The following is a 13,417-nucleotide window of genomic DNA, read 5'->3' as shown; positions in this document are numbered from 1 at the left end:
ATATACACGTAGAAAAAAATAAGCGAAATGAATTTGGCAGTTTCTATCTATAAATGGTTCAAGTTCCACATAGAGCTGTCCCACTTTACAAATCCACATGTTAAGTTCCACCACGATCTCACCAGCTGTTCAAAACCTGGACACAGTGGCAGGTTTTGAAAAGCCATCCGGGAAAATCTGTACATCTGGTTACCCTTCCTATGAGTATTGGAGCATTCACCTTGCTGGCCCGCGGTAAAAAGGCTCTACACTTCTTCCTCCGTACTCGCGGTTTCGATTATTCACATTTTTTAGCTTGCTGGCTCCTCCCCCCAAATTACATCAGCTTGCATAGAGAAACGCTCATTCCAAACGTTTAAGGAGAAAATCGCCGATTCCCAGCACTTTGTTCACCGTGTTTTGCCTCTCCTTTAGAAACAGGCCAGGTCTCCCGCCATGTTATTCGCGGTTTCACCATATTCACGATGGTTTTTAATATAAAACAGCAAATAACATATAACAAAGTTATTTGCGGATTTTCAGTATTTGCGGTTCTGTTAATCCCCTATCACAGCGAATACGGAGGGAGAAGTAATGCCGTTAGCTAATTGTCAAAGACAATAACTGGGATGGTTTCTTTTAAGAAATTAGACGGAAGTATTTGTGGTAAAAATTCCCACATCTTATGTAACTACTTGGGCCATTTGAAAGTTTGCTCTGGTGTCTGGGGGGGAAAAAGGTTAATCAAAGTTTTGGTAGATCCTATGAAAATATTGCTTTTAGAAACAGCACGATAGAACGATGAAAAGCCGACTAACCACCATGTTTATTTTTTAAAAACCTTGTAACTGTTTTTACTCTGTTTAAAGGTTATAAATATTCTTTGGAGTGACCCCAGGAAGCAAAAAGGCTGCTCACCCAACAACTTTCGCGGTGGAGGTTGCTATTTTGGGCCAGATGTGACTTCCAAACTCCTGAAGAAGTACAATCTGAAGATGCTCGTCCGCTCACACGAGTGCAAACAAGAAGGGTATGAGTTATGTCATGACGGAAAGGTAACATTTGCAAATCTTGCACCAGCAATACCGCCTTCCCCACTTGACCGCAGCTGTTCATTAGGAGAGGCGACATAAAACTATCCCACACTATCTCTCACGGCCTCGACTCCCAACTCTCCTGAACAAATAATCCGCATATTCTCGGACTCTTCCTTCACATCTTCCAGATTCAAAAGCACTTGTCAACTGCTCATCTCCTCACCCAGAGAAGTGAAATACAGTACTCCCTGGAATTCATGGGAGTTCCGTTCTAGGAACCTCTGTAAATTTTGAAAAACCGCAAATGCGTTTTTTCACCTGTCAAAAGGCAGGAGAGGGCAGCTGGAGAGGCAGAAGAGGGCAGCTGGAGCGCCGGCAGGTGAAGAAAATCACTCACGGTCTGCTACAACCGCCTCTTCCTGTAGTAAAGTCGGGCTACACCAATCAGGAGCTGCTGTGACATGCAGCTCCTGATTGGTGTAGCCCGATTTTACTACAGGAAGAGGCGGTCGGCGCAGACCGCGAATGAGTGAGTCCGCGATTTGGAAATTCGCGGGGGAACACTTTATAAACAAATATTTAATGCACTGTTCACTTACACAGCCGCGAGAACTTGGAACGGCCTCCCCACGTCCATTAGGGCAGAGACAAACTACCCCACCTTTAGGAGAAAGCTGAAAACACACTTCTTAGAGAAATTCCTTACTGCTCAGTAGCTCTTCCCAGGGGAAGTAAGGAGGGGGGGGGAGGACCACCCTGCGCACCATGTCAGTGGGTGCGCTGGCACCTCTCCGCCCCACCCCACCACACTATGCCACGCTCGTACCATCCCACCCCCACCCCGTGCCTCTGTAGATCTTCACTAGTGGGAGCAACTTTTCCTGCCTGTTGCTCGCACCAGCCTGGTTCCCCTCTGAATCACTTCCAGGTTACTGGGCCAGAAAGTGACGTCAGAGACGCAAGGAGCATGCTGGAGAAGCCACTCATATTGGTGAAGATTTAGAGGTACAGTGGGGTGGGGGGGAGAGGAAGGAGAGCGCAAGTGTGGAGTGGGGGGGGGGCAGAAGGAGCAGGGGCATGGAGAGGAAGGCGTGAGAGGCGCTGCCACCCTGGGCACCTCCTACTTACCTAGCCAAGAATCAGTGGCCTAGTAAGGGGGGAAGTGGGGGGAGGTCACAGTCTTCCCCGGGCACCATCTTGATTGAGGCGCCGGCACCCATCCTCCTCTCTTTCCTGACCCCCTCCCCCGCCAAGCAGCCCTTCCCTTCACCTCTTTAATTTTCCTGGCCCAAGCAGCATTTCGAACTTGTTGCCCGCCTCGGCGTTGGCTCTCTCTGACGTCACTTCTGGGTCCCGCCCGTAGGAAGTGACATCGGAGGGAGAGTGGGCAGCAAGTTCGTAATGCCTGCTTGCGCCAGGAAAATGAAAGAGGTATGGGGAAGGGAAGGGGGCACGCACGCAGTGGCGGGGAGGTGGAGAAGAGGGCGGGGGAGGTGCCACTCACCCTCGCTATGCCACTGTCTCCCCTATTTGACTTTGACTGCCCCTCTCTCCTATCTGTGTGTCTGAATTTGCTATCCTCTACGCCAGTGTCCTGCAAACTTTTCCGTCCGGTGGCACACTAAATGCAGTGCCCCGGTCGCAAGGCACCTGGAAGTCGATGCGATGACATCATGCACATGCGTGACATCATCGCGTCTGCGCATGCACGGAGGCCTGTCTTGCCGCGACCCCGTCGTTACTGGGATCCGGGAGGTGCAGGGAGAAGTGGAGAGACGCCGTCCAGGAGGATGGTTGTCTACGCTAGCTGACATCCTGTAGGTAGGCAACCAGCGTGGATGACTCTCCTTCTCACCAGTGTGTTGCGGCACACCAGAAATCTCAGGAGGCCCACTGGTGTGCCACAGCACATAGTTGGCGATCACTGCTCTACGCAATTGTATACCCTTCCCCCCCCCCCCGCCCTCTGCTTGCAAGGAATTACCTTCTCTTATCGATGAGACGTAATTAATACTGCCCATCTTACCTTTGGGCCTCTTAACTTGTAAATTGCCTTGAACCCGTATTGGGTAAGTGCGATTCAGAAATTCCGATTAGATTAGACATAAAAACATTTTCAAAATAGCTGTGGAAAAGTTGCATGAATTTATCCTGAATTTCTTTGATACAGATGAAGAGCACACCATGGGGGCTTCAAAAGGCCTTGCCTGACAACGCGTTTAAATAATCAATATATTGATTGGGTAAAACAGATTCCAACCTGTAAAGAATCAAGTCTTCTCCACGATTGACAGAGCTAACTGTAACCCAGCAATGTGACAGTAATCCCATCTGTGTCTTCCACCTAGTGACATTCATCTTCTTGAAAGGTAGACAGCCTGGAATCTAGCCCAGTGTGCTTAGGAAATGGGAAGACTGGGCGTCCAAGTGGCAGATGAAATTTAATGTGGACAAATGCAAAGTGATGCACATTGGGAAGAATAGCCCGAATCACAGTTACCGGATGCTAGGGCCCACCTTGGGGATTAGCCACCCACGAAAAGGATCTGGGTATCATCGTAGACAATACGATGAAACCTTCCGCCCAATGGGCGGCGGTGGCCAAAAAAGCAAACAAGATGCTAGGAATGATTTAAAAAGGGATGGTTAACAAAACTAAGAATGTTATAGTGCCCCTGTATCGCTCCATGGTGCGACCTCATCTGGAGTATTGCGTTCAGTTCTGGTCTCATCTCAAGAAAGATATAGCGGCACTAGAAAAGGTTCAAAGAAGAGCGACCAAGATCATAAAGGGGATGGAACTCCTCTCATACGAGGAAAACCTAAAAAAGGTTAGGGCTCTTCAGCTTGGAAAAGAGACGGTTGAGGGGAGATAGGATTGACGTCTACAAAATCCTGAGTGGAGTAGAACGGGTACAAGTGGATCGATTTTTCACTCCGTCAAAAATGACAAAGACTAGGGGACACTCGATGAAGTTACAGGGAAATACTCTTAAAACCAATAGGAGGAAATTTTATTTTTCACTCAGAGAATAGTTAAGCTCTGGAGCGCATTGCCAGAGGATGGGGTAAGAGTAGATAGCGTAGCTGGTTTTAAGAAAGGTTTGGACAAGTTCCTGGAGGAAAAGTCCATACTCTGTTATTGAGAAAGACATGGGGGAAGCCACTGCTTGCCCATTGCAGCTCCTTGTGACTCTGGGCCATTCACTTAACACTTCATTGCCCCCGGTACAAAATAAATACTTGTATAAAATATGTAAACCACTTTGATTGAAACCATAGAAGAGCAGCAGTATATCAAGTCCCATCCCCCATGCTAAATATTCAGACATGTAATGTAGTGCCCTGCAGTAAGTATCTGCCCTGTGTGGCAATTTCAGGATAGATACTACTATTTATCACTTCTGTAGTGTTGAAGGGCATACACAGTGCTGTACATTCTGACATTAAATAGACAGTCCCTGCTCAGAAGAGTTTACAATCTCACTTGGACAGACGGTCATGACACATAGGAACGGGGAAGCAGAATCACTGGATAGGTCCCCTGTACTTTCTGCACTTTCATTTTTATCTGAAACACACGGTAAGTGCAAAAACCCGCTAAGCTTTAGTGAGAGTCGCACCGCATGAAAAAAACCAGTTACCATAAAGCAGATATTCAGAAAATACCTTATTAGTCACAGCCTGAGAAATATACTTGGAACAACCGCAGCTGTGCCTTTATTTCTCTGCAATCCACCCACAAGCTGTGCTTTCCTGGGACTGTCAGGATTGACGTACGCTGCTATTCCACTGCAAGCATGAGTCACGCCAATCAACTACTCAAGGGCACCAGGCTACACGCTGTTATATCCCTCTCATAAAGTCTCTCACACACATATATTTAGCTCATATCTTCTCTTATCACTCTTCCATGCATAAATCATACTCAGATCATAAGAACATAAGCATCGCCCTATTGAGACAGACCAATGGTCCATCTAGTCCAGTATCTTGTATCCAACAGTGGCCAATCCAGGTCACAAGTACCTGGCAGAAACCCAAATAGCAGCAACATTCCATTCAGAATCCTAAAGAATAGTAAGATTCCAGAACCCTGGATTCATGCTCCCTATCCAGGGCAAGCAGTGGCTTCCCCCATGTCTTTCTTAATAACAGACTATGGACTTTTCCTCCAGGAACTTGTCCAAACCTTTCTTAAAACCAGTTATACTATCTGCTCTTATCACAACCTCCGGCAATGCGTTCCAGAGCTTAATTATTCTCTGAGTGAAAAAAAAAATTTCCTCCTGTTTAAAAGTATTTCCCTGTAACTTCATCGAGTGTCCCCTAGTCTTTGTAATTTTTGACGGAATGAAAAATCGATCCACTTGTACCCGTTCTACTCCACTGAGGATTTTGTAGATTTCAGTCATATCTCCCCTCAGCCGTCTCATAGATTGTAGTGAATTTTAATTGTAAAGAAAATGTATAATAAATTGTTTTTCTTATATTATAAAATTAATAAATTTGAAATAATAAAATTAACAATATATAGTAACTTCATTTATGATATTATAAGTTTTAAGGTAAGCGCAACTCTGTAATGATCGCCTAAGCGTTTTTGATGTGCAGTAGGCATCTTTTTTAGGCACCGATTACAAAATCTGGCCCTACGTGGCTTCATGACAGACTATACGAGGACCAGGCAGAATCACGTGGTGATCGTTACCCCTTCTGATTGAATATAATATTTGGTTCCATGGTTTTTTTTCTACAGTGTTTATGTGGGTAGACAGTGTGGCAACTTTTTACTGTGCTCAGACCGATGTCTCTTTTCAATATTAGGTTATTACGATTTTCTCCGCCTCCAACTACTACGAAGAAGGCAGTAACCGAGGGGCTTACCTTAAACTGAGGTCGGATCTGGTGCCTCGATTTGTCCAGTACCAAGTCAGTAAATGCACCCGCAAACTTACTCTCCAACAGAGGTGAGAAATTATTCGGGGGCTGGTTGGGTCTGTGGCTAAATTTCCCCTTCAACTACTTTCTTTTATTTTAAACTTTTTATTGAAGCAAAATATAGCATTTACAAAATCATTCTCAAAAACAAAGCCAAAAGGTCATATGTGATATAAAATACGTAAAGTTTGGCTAATCACATACTGACACTCTTCAGTACATGGCTTAAAGTCTCTGGAGATCGATTTGGGATCAAGTTAATAATTTATTAGAAAATCCAGTGGCATTATCGTATGATACCGTTTTATTTGGAACATTTATGAGGGCAAAAAGTCAAATTTCGGCAAAAAATAACAAACTTTTGTTTATAATGACGGGGGTTGCCATGCAGCTTATTTTAAAGAATTGGAAAAATTGGGATAGATTAAATTATTCATTCTGGTGGGAATCCCTATGTTATATCTTTCAAATGGAAAAGTTTATGGCCATTCAGAAGGGATATTATAAAAAAATTATGGAAGTTTGGGAACCATTAAATATTGTAAGGAATGATTTATTTATATAACTGAGGAAAACATGCACATCCGGGAAGGGGGGTATGTTTTGGCATTGGTTAAGAGGTATAGATGGGTTGTTTACAGGTATTATGAGGTGTTGATTAATTGGAAAGTGGGTGGGGGGAAATAAGTCTTGTTTTTATTCTATTGAGTATATTGTGCTGTAATGATAATATTTTATGTAAATGCATTATCTTTTGTGCACAATTGAAGTTTTGAAAATGAATAAAGAATTTTAAAAAAAAGTCTCCCCTTAACCCCCCCCCCCCCAACAACCTCTCCATATGAATGGCTGCTTAAGACGCTGTGGAACCATGGGGTGCAAGGGGATGTCCACCGATGGATCAAAAACTGTCTGGCAGGCAGGAAACAGAGGGTTGGAGTAAAGGGCCATTACTCAGACTGGCTATGGGTCACGAGCGGAGTTCCGCAGGGGTCGTTGCTGGGACCGCTCCTGTTCAATATATTTATTAACGACCTGGAGGCGCGAACTAAATGTGAGGTTATCAAATTTGCGGATGACACCAAACTCTGCAGCAGGGTTAAAACTGCGGAAGACTGCGAAGACCTGCAAAAGGACCTAACGATACTGGAAGAGTGGGCAAAAAAGTGGCAAATGAGCTTCAACATAGAGAAATGCAAGGTCATGCATGTAGGAAAAAAGAACCCGATGTTCAGCTACAAAATGGGGGGGGATCACTGCTAGGGGTAAGTAACCTTGAAAGAGACCTGGGGGTGATGGTAGACATAACATTGAAGGCGTCGGCACAGTGCGCGACGGCCTCAAGGAAAGCAAACAAAATGTTGGGCATCATTAAGAAGGGTATCACGGCCAGGATGAAGGAAGTCATCATGCCACTGTATCGTGCAATGGTGCGCCCACATCTGGAATACTGTGTCCAGTACTGGTCGCCGTACCTCAAGAAGGACATGGCGGTACTTGAGGGAGTCCAGAGAAGAGCGAATAAACTGATAAAGAGTATGGAAAACTTCTCATATGCTGACAGGTTGAAAAAGCTGGGGCTGTTCTCCCTGGAAAAGCGGAGACTTAGGGGAGACATGATAGAAACCTTCAAAATCCTGAGGGGCATAGAAAAGGTAGACAGGGACAGATTCTTCACACTATGGGGAACCACAAGTACAAGGGGGCACTCGGAGAAATAAAAAGGGGACTAGGAAGTTCTTTTTTACCCAGAGGGTGGTGGATACATGGAACGCGCTTCCGGAGGCGGTGACAGGCCAAAGCACGTTACAAGGCTTCGAAGAAGGTTTGGATAGGTTCCTAGAGGATAAGGGAATTGAGGAGTACAGATAGGAGTAGAGGTAGGTCATATGAATAGTCAGGGACCACTGCACAGGTGATAGGCCTGATGAGCTGCCGCGGGAGCGGACCGCTGGGCGGGATGGACCTCTGGTCTGACCCAGTGGAGGCAACTTCTTATGTTCTTATATAACCCCAACCAAAGCTTCCAACTACTCACACACACTGCCCACCTCCAAATGCAATACACTCTCTCTCAGGTATGAGCATTTAAATAACAAACAGCTCAGAAAATAATTAACACATTCATTACAGAAACAAGGATATCAGGAGGCCGGTGCATCGGCAGCCTCTTGACAAGAAGCACAATTGGACCGCTTTTTATGAAAATGCGCAAGTCGGTTCTTACGCAAAGCAGTCACTATAGACATCAAATACATAGTACCGCTTCTAGAGATGGGAGATCAGCTTTCTTCCATGCAGCGGCCAGCAGTAAGCGAGCCGCTGTCACCCCCAAGGCTTTATTTAAAGAAGCTTTTAACATTTGATTTAAATTTTACATTATCCTTTTTAACTCCCTTAAGGAATTAAGCAGCAACGAGCCCTTTCCTTTTGTGTTTTTTTCCTTATTTGTCTTTCATTCCTATCCAAATTGTATTTCTAGCCCTATTTCCTTTTGTTTCCTGTCTGTCTGTCTCATTTATCCCTTTTTAATATGCCAATTATTAGTTGATGTTGCTTTGTAATTTGTTGGGTTTTTTTTGTAAGTATTAATGGTATTGTTAATGGCATTTTTATTATGTTCATGCTCTTTTTTTATCTAATATAATAAAACGCTAGGCCACGCATGCGCACTTCCTCTGCGTGTGCCGGTTTTCCGTGAGCTGTAGCGACCCGCAGATAGGAGTGCGCATGCGCTGCTTAGGGTTCCGTTTTTCCGTCTGGCCTGCTCCCTGCTGCTCCTTGCCTTATTGTATTTTTTAGTTGAAAGACGCTGCGGTGGCTCCTCTCACGATCCCCGCCTGCGTCGGACATCCGACGCAGGCGGGGATCATGAGAAGAGCCACCGCTGCGTCTTTCAACTAAAAAAAAAAAATACGGCAAGGCGAGCAGGAAGCAGACAAGACCAGACCGAAGCTCCCAATTGAACTGCCAGTTGGCCGGCTCCCTTGCCAGAGTTATTTTTTCAGTTTAAAGGTGCCGCCGCGGCTCCTGTCACCAGCCGCACCTGCTTCAGAAAACACTTCTAATGCAGGCGGGGATCGTTAGAGGAGCAGCCGTGGCACCTTTAAACTGAAAAATAACTCCGGCAAGGAAGTCGGCAAGATCACCACGGCAGCCGCTTCCCCCCTCCCGCCTTCTCAGGCTACTCTCCGGGAGCAGGCGAGTGAAGCTCGGTACTTCCGGGTAGCTAAGGGGCGGAGCGCGGCGCGTACCCAGGGTCCGGGTGGAGAAGCCGGTGCTGGAGCCACTCGCGCACATTATCGCAGGTTAAAGCGCCCCGGGAAAGGCCTGAAAGCGACAGGGAGCAGCCACCCCCAATACAAAGATGCCAGCAGAAATGGAACAGGGCTGGATTTTCAAGGTCTGCTTGACTTGAAGCATTTATTTCTCGATAACAATGTTCTCAGCTTTTTTGAAGTTCACAAATGTAACTATTGCAGACTGCTTGGTGGGGGGGGGGGAGGAAGGGAGGCCTACTGCTGGACAGGGGGAACAGGAAAATGTGCTGATGGACAGGGGGGAGGTAAAACAAAGGGAGAAGGGCTGCTGCTGGATAAGGGGAGCAGTGAAGGACACAGGGGAGATAAAAGGAAGGGAGAATGGATAGGGGGAGCATGCAAGGGGTGGTGGTGGACAGCCAAAAGAAAGACAAAAAGAAAGAAAGACAGAAATACAGAAAACGGCTAAGGAGACAGAGAGAGAAATAAATAAAGACAGACACACATATATATTCTAGCACCCATTAATGTAACGGCCTATTCAGTGAGGGTCTGGGCAGGGAGAGCGACAGAAAGAAAAAAAGATAGAAAGAAAGAAATAAAGCGGGAGGGAGAAAGAAAGATAGAAGGAGAGAGACAGAAAGAAAAAAGATAAACGGGGCAGGGAGAGAGACAGAAAGAAAGGAAGAAAGAGACAGGGGGGCAGGAGAAAGACAGACAGACATCTATTCTAGCACCCGTTAATGTAACGGGCTTAAACACTAGTATATATATATATTGTAAATTTGCTTAGAAATTAGATAAGCGATTAAATCAAATTTTTTTTTTCAAATTCTTTATTCATTTTTTAAAAAAACTTAAAATAAGTGTAACAGTATTTATAGCATTTAAAATTCAAATACAACACTTAATATTTTGTTAAACATTATATCAGATTTTATCCCCCCTCCCCCCTAATCAATTACACTCTTAAAATTCCAGAAAACCTATCATAAACCTCATTCTTATATACCTTATTTAATGCTCAAATCAATAAAAATCCATTCCCTCCCCTCCCCCCATCCTAGATATATATTTTAAGGGAAAAAGAAATATTCAATCATTACAATATTTTGGTAATGGCTCCCAAATCTCCTGAAATTTTCTAAAATTCCCCTGCTGTGTGGCTATTATCGTCTCCATTTTATAAATGTGACATAAAGAGTTCCACCGAAAACTGTAATTAAGTCTCTTCCAGTTTTTCCAACCCCTGTCATAATAAGTAGAAGCCTGTTGTTCTTAGATGAGATTTGGCTCTTAGCCCTCATTGACATGCCAAACAGCGCAGTATCATAGGATAAGGTATTGGATTAAATCAAATTTTAATTAAACCTTGAAACCTTTGAAACTTACGATAGCGCTTCGATAGGGTTGGCGAGGCTACATTTAGTAGATAGTATTCAAATTGTATTTCTCCCCACTATCCTATTGTCTCATGTAAGTAAAGTTATGTCATTAATAGTTTGTTCATTGGACCCCTTTTTAAATTTTTTTACTGTAAAATGCTTAGAATTTATGGAAAGCCCAAGACGTCCGAAATAAAACCCATTTAACTACTTTCAATTATTATTACCCCCCTCCTTTACAAAGCTACGCTAGCGTTTTTACCGCCAGCCGCCATGACAACAGCGCCGACGCTCATAGAATTTCTGTGAGCGTCCGAGCTGTTACCACCGCGGCTGGTGCAAAAAACACTAGCACGGCTTTGCAGTGGTGCCCCTCCCCACCCTCGTCTATGCTCCCTGCTCCTTCCCTGATCCCGCCTGCCGCGCACACCCCCCTTCTCTCCTCCCGTACCTCTAGTTGAATTTCTTGCTCGCAGCGGTCAACAACGTGCTCCTTGCGACCCCGTTGGCTCCCCCTCTGACGTCACTTCCTACGCACGGCACCCGGAAGTGACCTCAGAGGGAGAGCTGACAGGGGTCGCAAGGAGCACTTTGTTGACCGCCGCAACCAACAGCTTCAACTCAAAGTATGGGGGAAAGGAGGAGGGGGGGCACGCATGGAGGGGAGGAATGGGAAGAGGCGGAGGCAGAGAGGAGGAGGGTGTTGGCTCCCCCACCAATATGGCGCCTGGGGCGGACCACCCCCCTCGCCCCCCTCCTTATTGCGGCTTTGTAAAGGAGGCGATTATTTATTTAAAATTTATACACCACATTGTCTTACAATCTTAGGTAGTGTACAATACGAAAACATACGCTCTCGTCACCTCGCACTTAGACTACTGCAACTTACTTCGCTGGAGCCTCCCGCGCCCCTGTCTCTCGCCTCTTCAATCCATTCAAAATGCTGCTGCGCGACTCATATTCCATGAGAGCCGCTATTCTCACATTACCCCTCTCCTCAAGTCGCTTCATTGGCTCCCCATACGTTTCCGAATAGAGTTTAAACTCCTCTTGCTTACCTACAAGTGCGTTCGCTCTGAAGCCCCCCGATATCTTTCCTCACTCATCTCCCTTTATGCTCCCCCCCTCCCACCATGATCTCCGCTCTTTGGGAAAGCCCCTCTACCCTTCTCTTCCAATGCCAACTCCAGACTCCGTCCCTTCTTTCATGCAGCGCCGTATGACTGGATCAGGTTGCCTGAATCAATACGTCGTGCTCCGTCCCTGGCAGTGTTCACATCCAAGCTAAAGGCCCACTTTTTTGAAACTGCGTTCAACTCTTGACTCCCCCTCACTGCTGTCAGATACCGAGACCCACTATAACCTCCCCAACCCTGAAATGCCCTGTCTAAATTAGATTGTAAGCTCTTCTGATCAGGGACTGTCTATTTTTGGTTAAAATGTACAGCACTGCGTTTGCCTTTCAGCGCTATAGAAATAATAAATAGTCGTAGTAAGATCAAGACGTACTTCAAACAAAAATATATAAATACAGTAAATCTCCACTATTTCCCGTCAAATCAGTAGAACCTCAAGATTTCATACTCGTATCATAGGCCTGAGCAAACAGATGTACTTTCAGCGGTTTTCTGAACAGCAATATAGAGGTAACATTTCTCGAAGCATTTGGCATATGAAAAGTGGGATTATTTTCTTCATCTAGTTTTTTATGACCAGGTGGCAATGATAGCTTGTTATAACGCACTGTGCATTTGGGGGTTCCCTTTTGATTGGGGTGTCTAACTGCAAAGATAACGAATGGGAAAAAAACTATCTAGTTTCCTGCACTGTTGAGAAGAAGAAATTACTTTGGAAGAGATAAGCGCCTGCTCTGGTTGTTACTATTTTGGAATGAAGATACGAAAGCGCATTTACTTTTTTTAAAAATTTGTTTAATTCTTTATTGATTTTCAAATTTTGAAAGTGCAATACAACGATATTAAACATGAGCATTACACATAACGTACTTACAATACACAAAATTAATCCATTACCAATCCTTTTCTCCCTCCCTTCCTCACATAACTATTACACTGCATATGCATATATTATTGCAATATTATAGATAAATACCTATAGCAATCCCAAATACCTTCCCCTCCCCCCCAGATGTGTAAGGAATCTGTAAAAAGGGAGATACCCGACCTTCATTGCAATTCAACATATGCAGTAGAGAATGACACGGTGACAAAATTCATCACCGTTCCCGTCCCCGCGGATAACCTTGGGAAACCATCTTCATGTCATTCTTTAAGGAGAGAGGGAAGAATCAGAGTATGAATGGCCACAACCACTGTCCCACAAGCTTTGCTTTGAAGAATGCTGGTGTAGAAGGACTGAGGTTGAGATAGACACTGAAGAATTACATTACATTACATTAGGGATTTCTATTCCGCCTGTGCCTTGCAGTTCTAGGCGGATTACATTTTAGAAGATATCTGGGTAGTTCCAGTAGAGTTACATTTCGGATAGGAGTATATTACAGTAATAGTAAGGAGTTATGATACCTCAAGTTCACAGAAGATAATACTTATCACAGAAGTTATTACATATAACAGAAGATAATGCATTTTGTAGAGGTAATACATGTCAACTTGATCGTTTAAATCGGGTGTAATGTAGAAGAGTTACAGTACATTCTTGGTCACAGACAAAGAGATAGTTTAGATGGGTGTTTCCGAAGTCGTTGGTTGGGAACTCATTGGGTGGTGGTTAGAATGATGGGAGGTATTTTTTGAACAGTAGTGTTTTTATTTCTTTGCGGAACTCTTTTATG

At 44.7% G+C, this 13,417-nt stretch overlaps 1 protein-coding gene across 1 annotated transcript in view; it reads left to right on the top strand.

Annotated features, from left to right (window-relative positions):
* Positions 1-13,417, top strand: part of PPEF1 (protein phosphatase with EF-hand domain 1) — an 82,667-nt gene that overhangs the window by 51,430 nt on the left and 17,820 nt on the right. Inside the window, exons 11-12 of the mRNA XM_033949734.1 lie at positions 849-1,034; positions 5,844-5,986. Of these exons, the coding sequence (XP_033805625.1) occupies positions 849-1,034; positions 5,844-5,986 (329 nt within the window). The remainder of the gene's footprint in view (positions 1-848; positions 1,035-5,843; positions 5,987-13,417) is intronic.

The sequence above is a fragment of the Geotrypetes seraphini genome, chromosome 6 (assembly GCF_902459505.1).
Source record: "Geotrypetes seraphini chromosome 6, aGeoSer1.1, whole genome shotgun sequence".
NCBI classification, from domain to species: domain Eukaryota; kingdom Metazoa; phylum Chordata; class Amphibia; order Gymnophiona; family Dermophiidae; genus Geotrypetes; species Geotrypetes seraphini.
The sequence above is the reverse complement of the archived record's forward strand: the minus strand, read 5'-3'. Positions and strand labels throughout refer to the sequence as shown.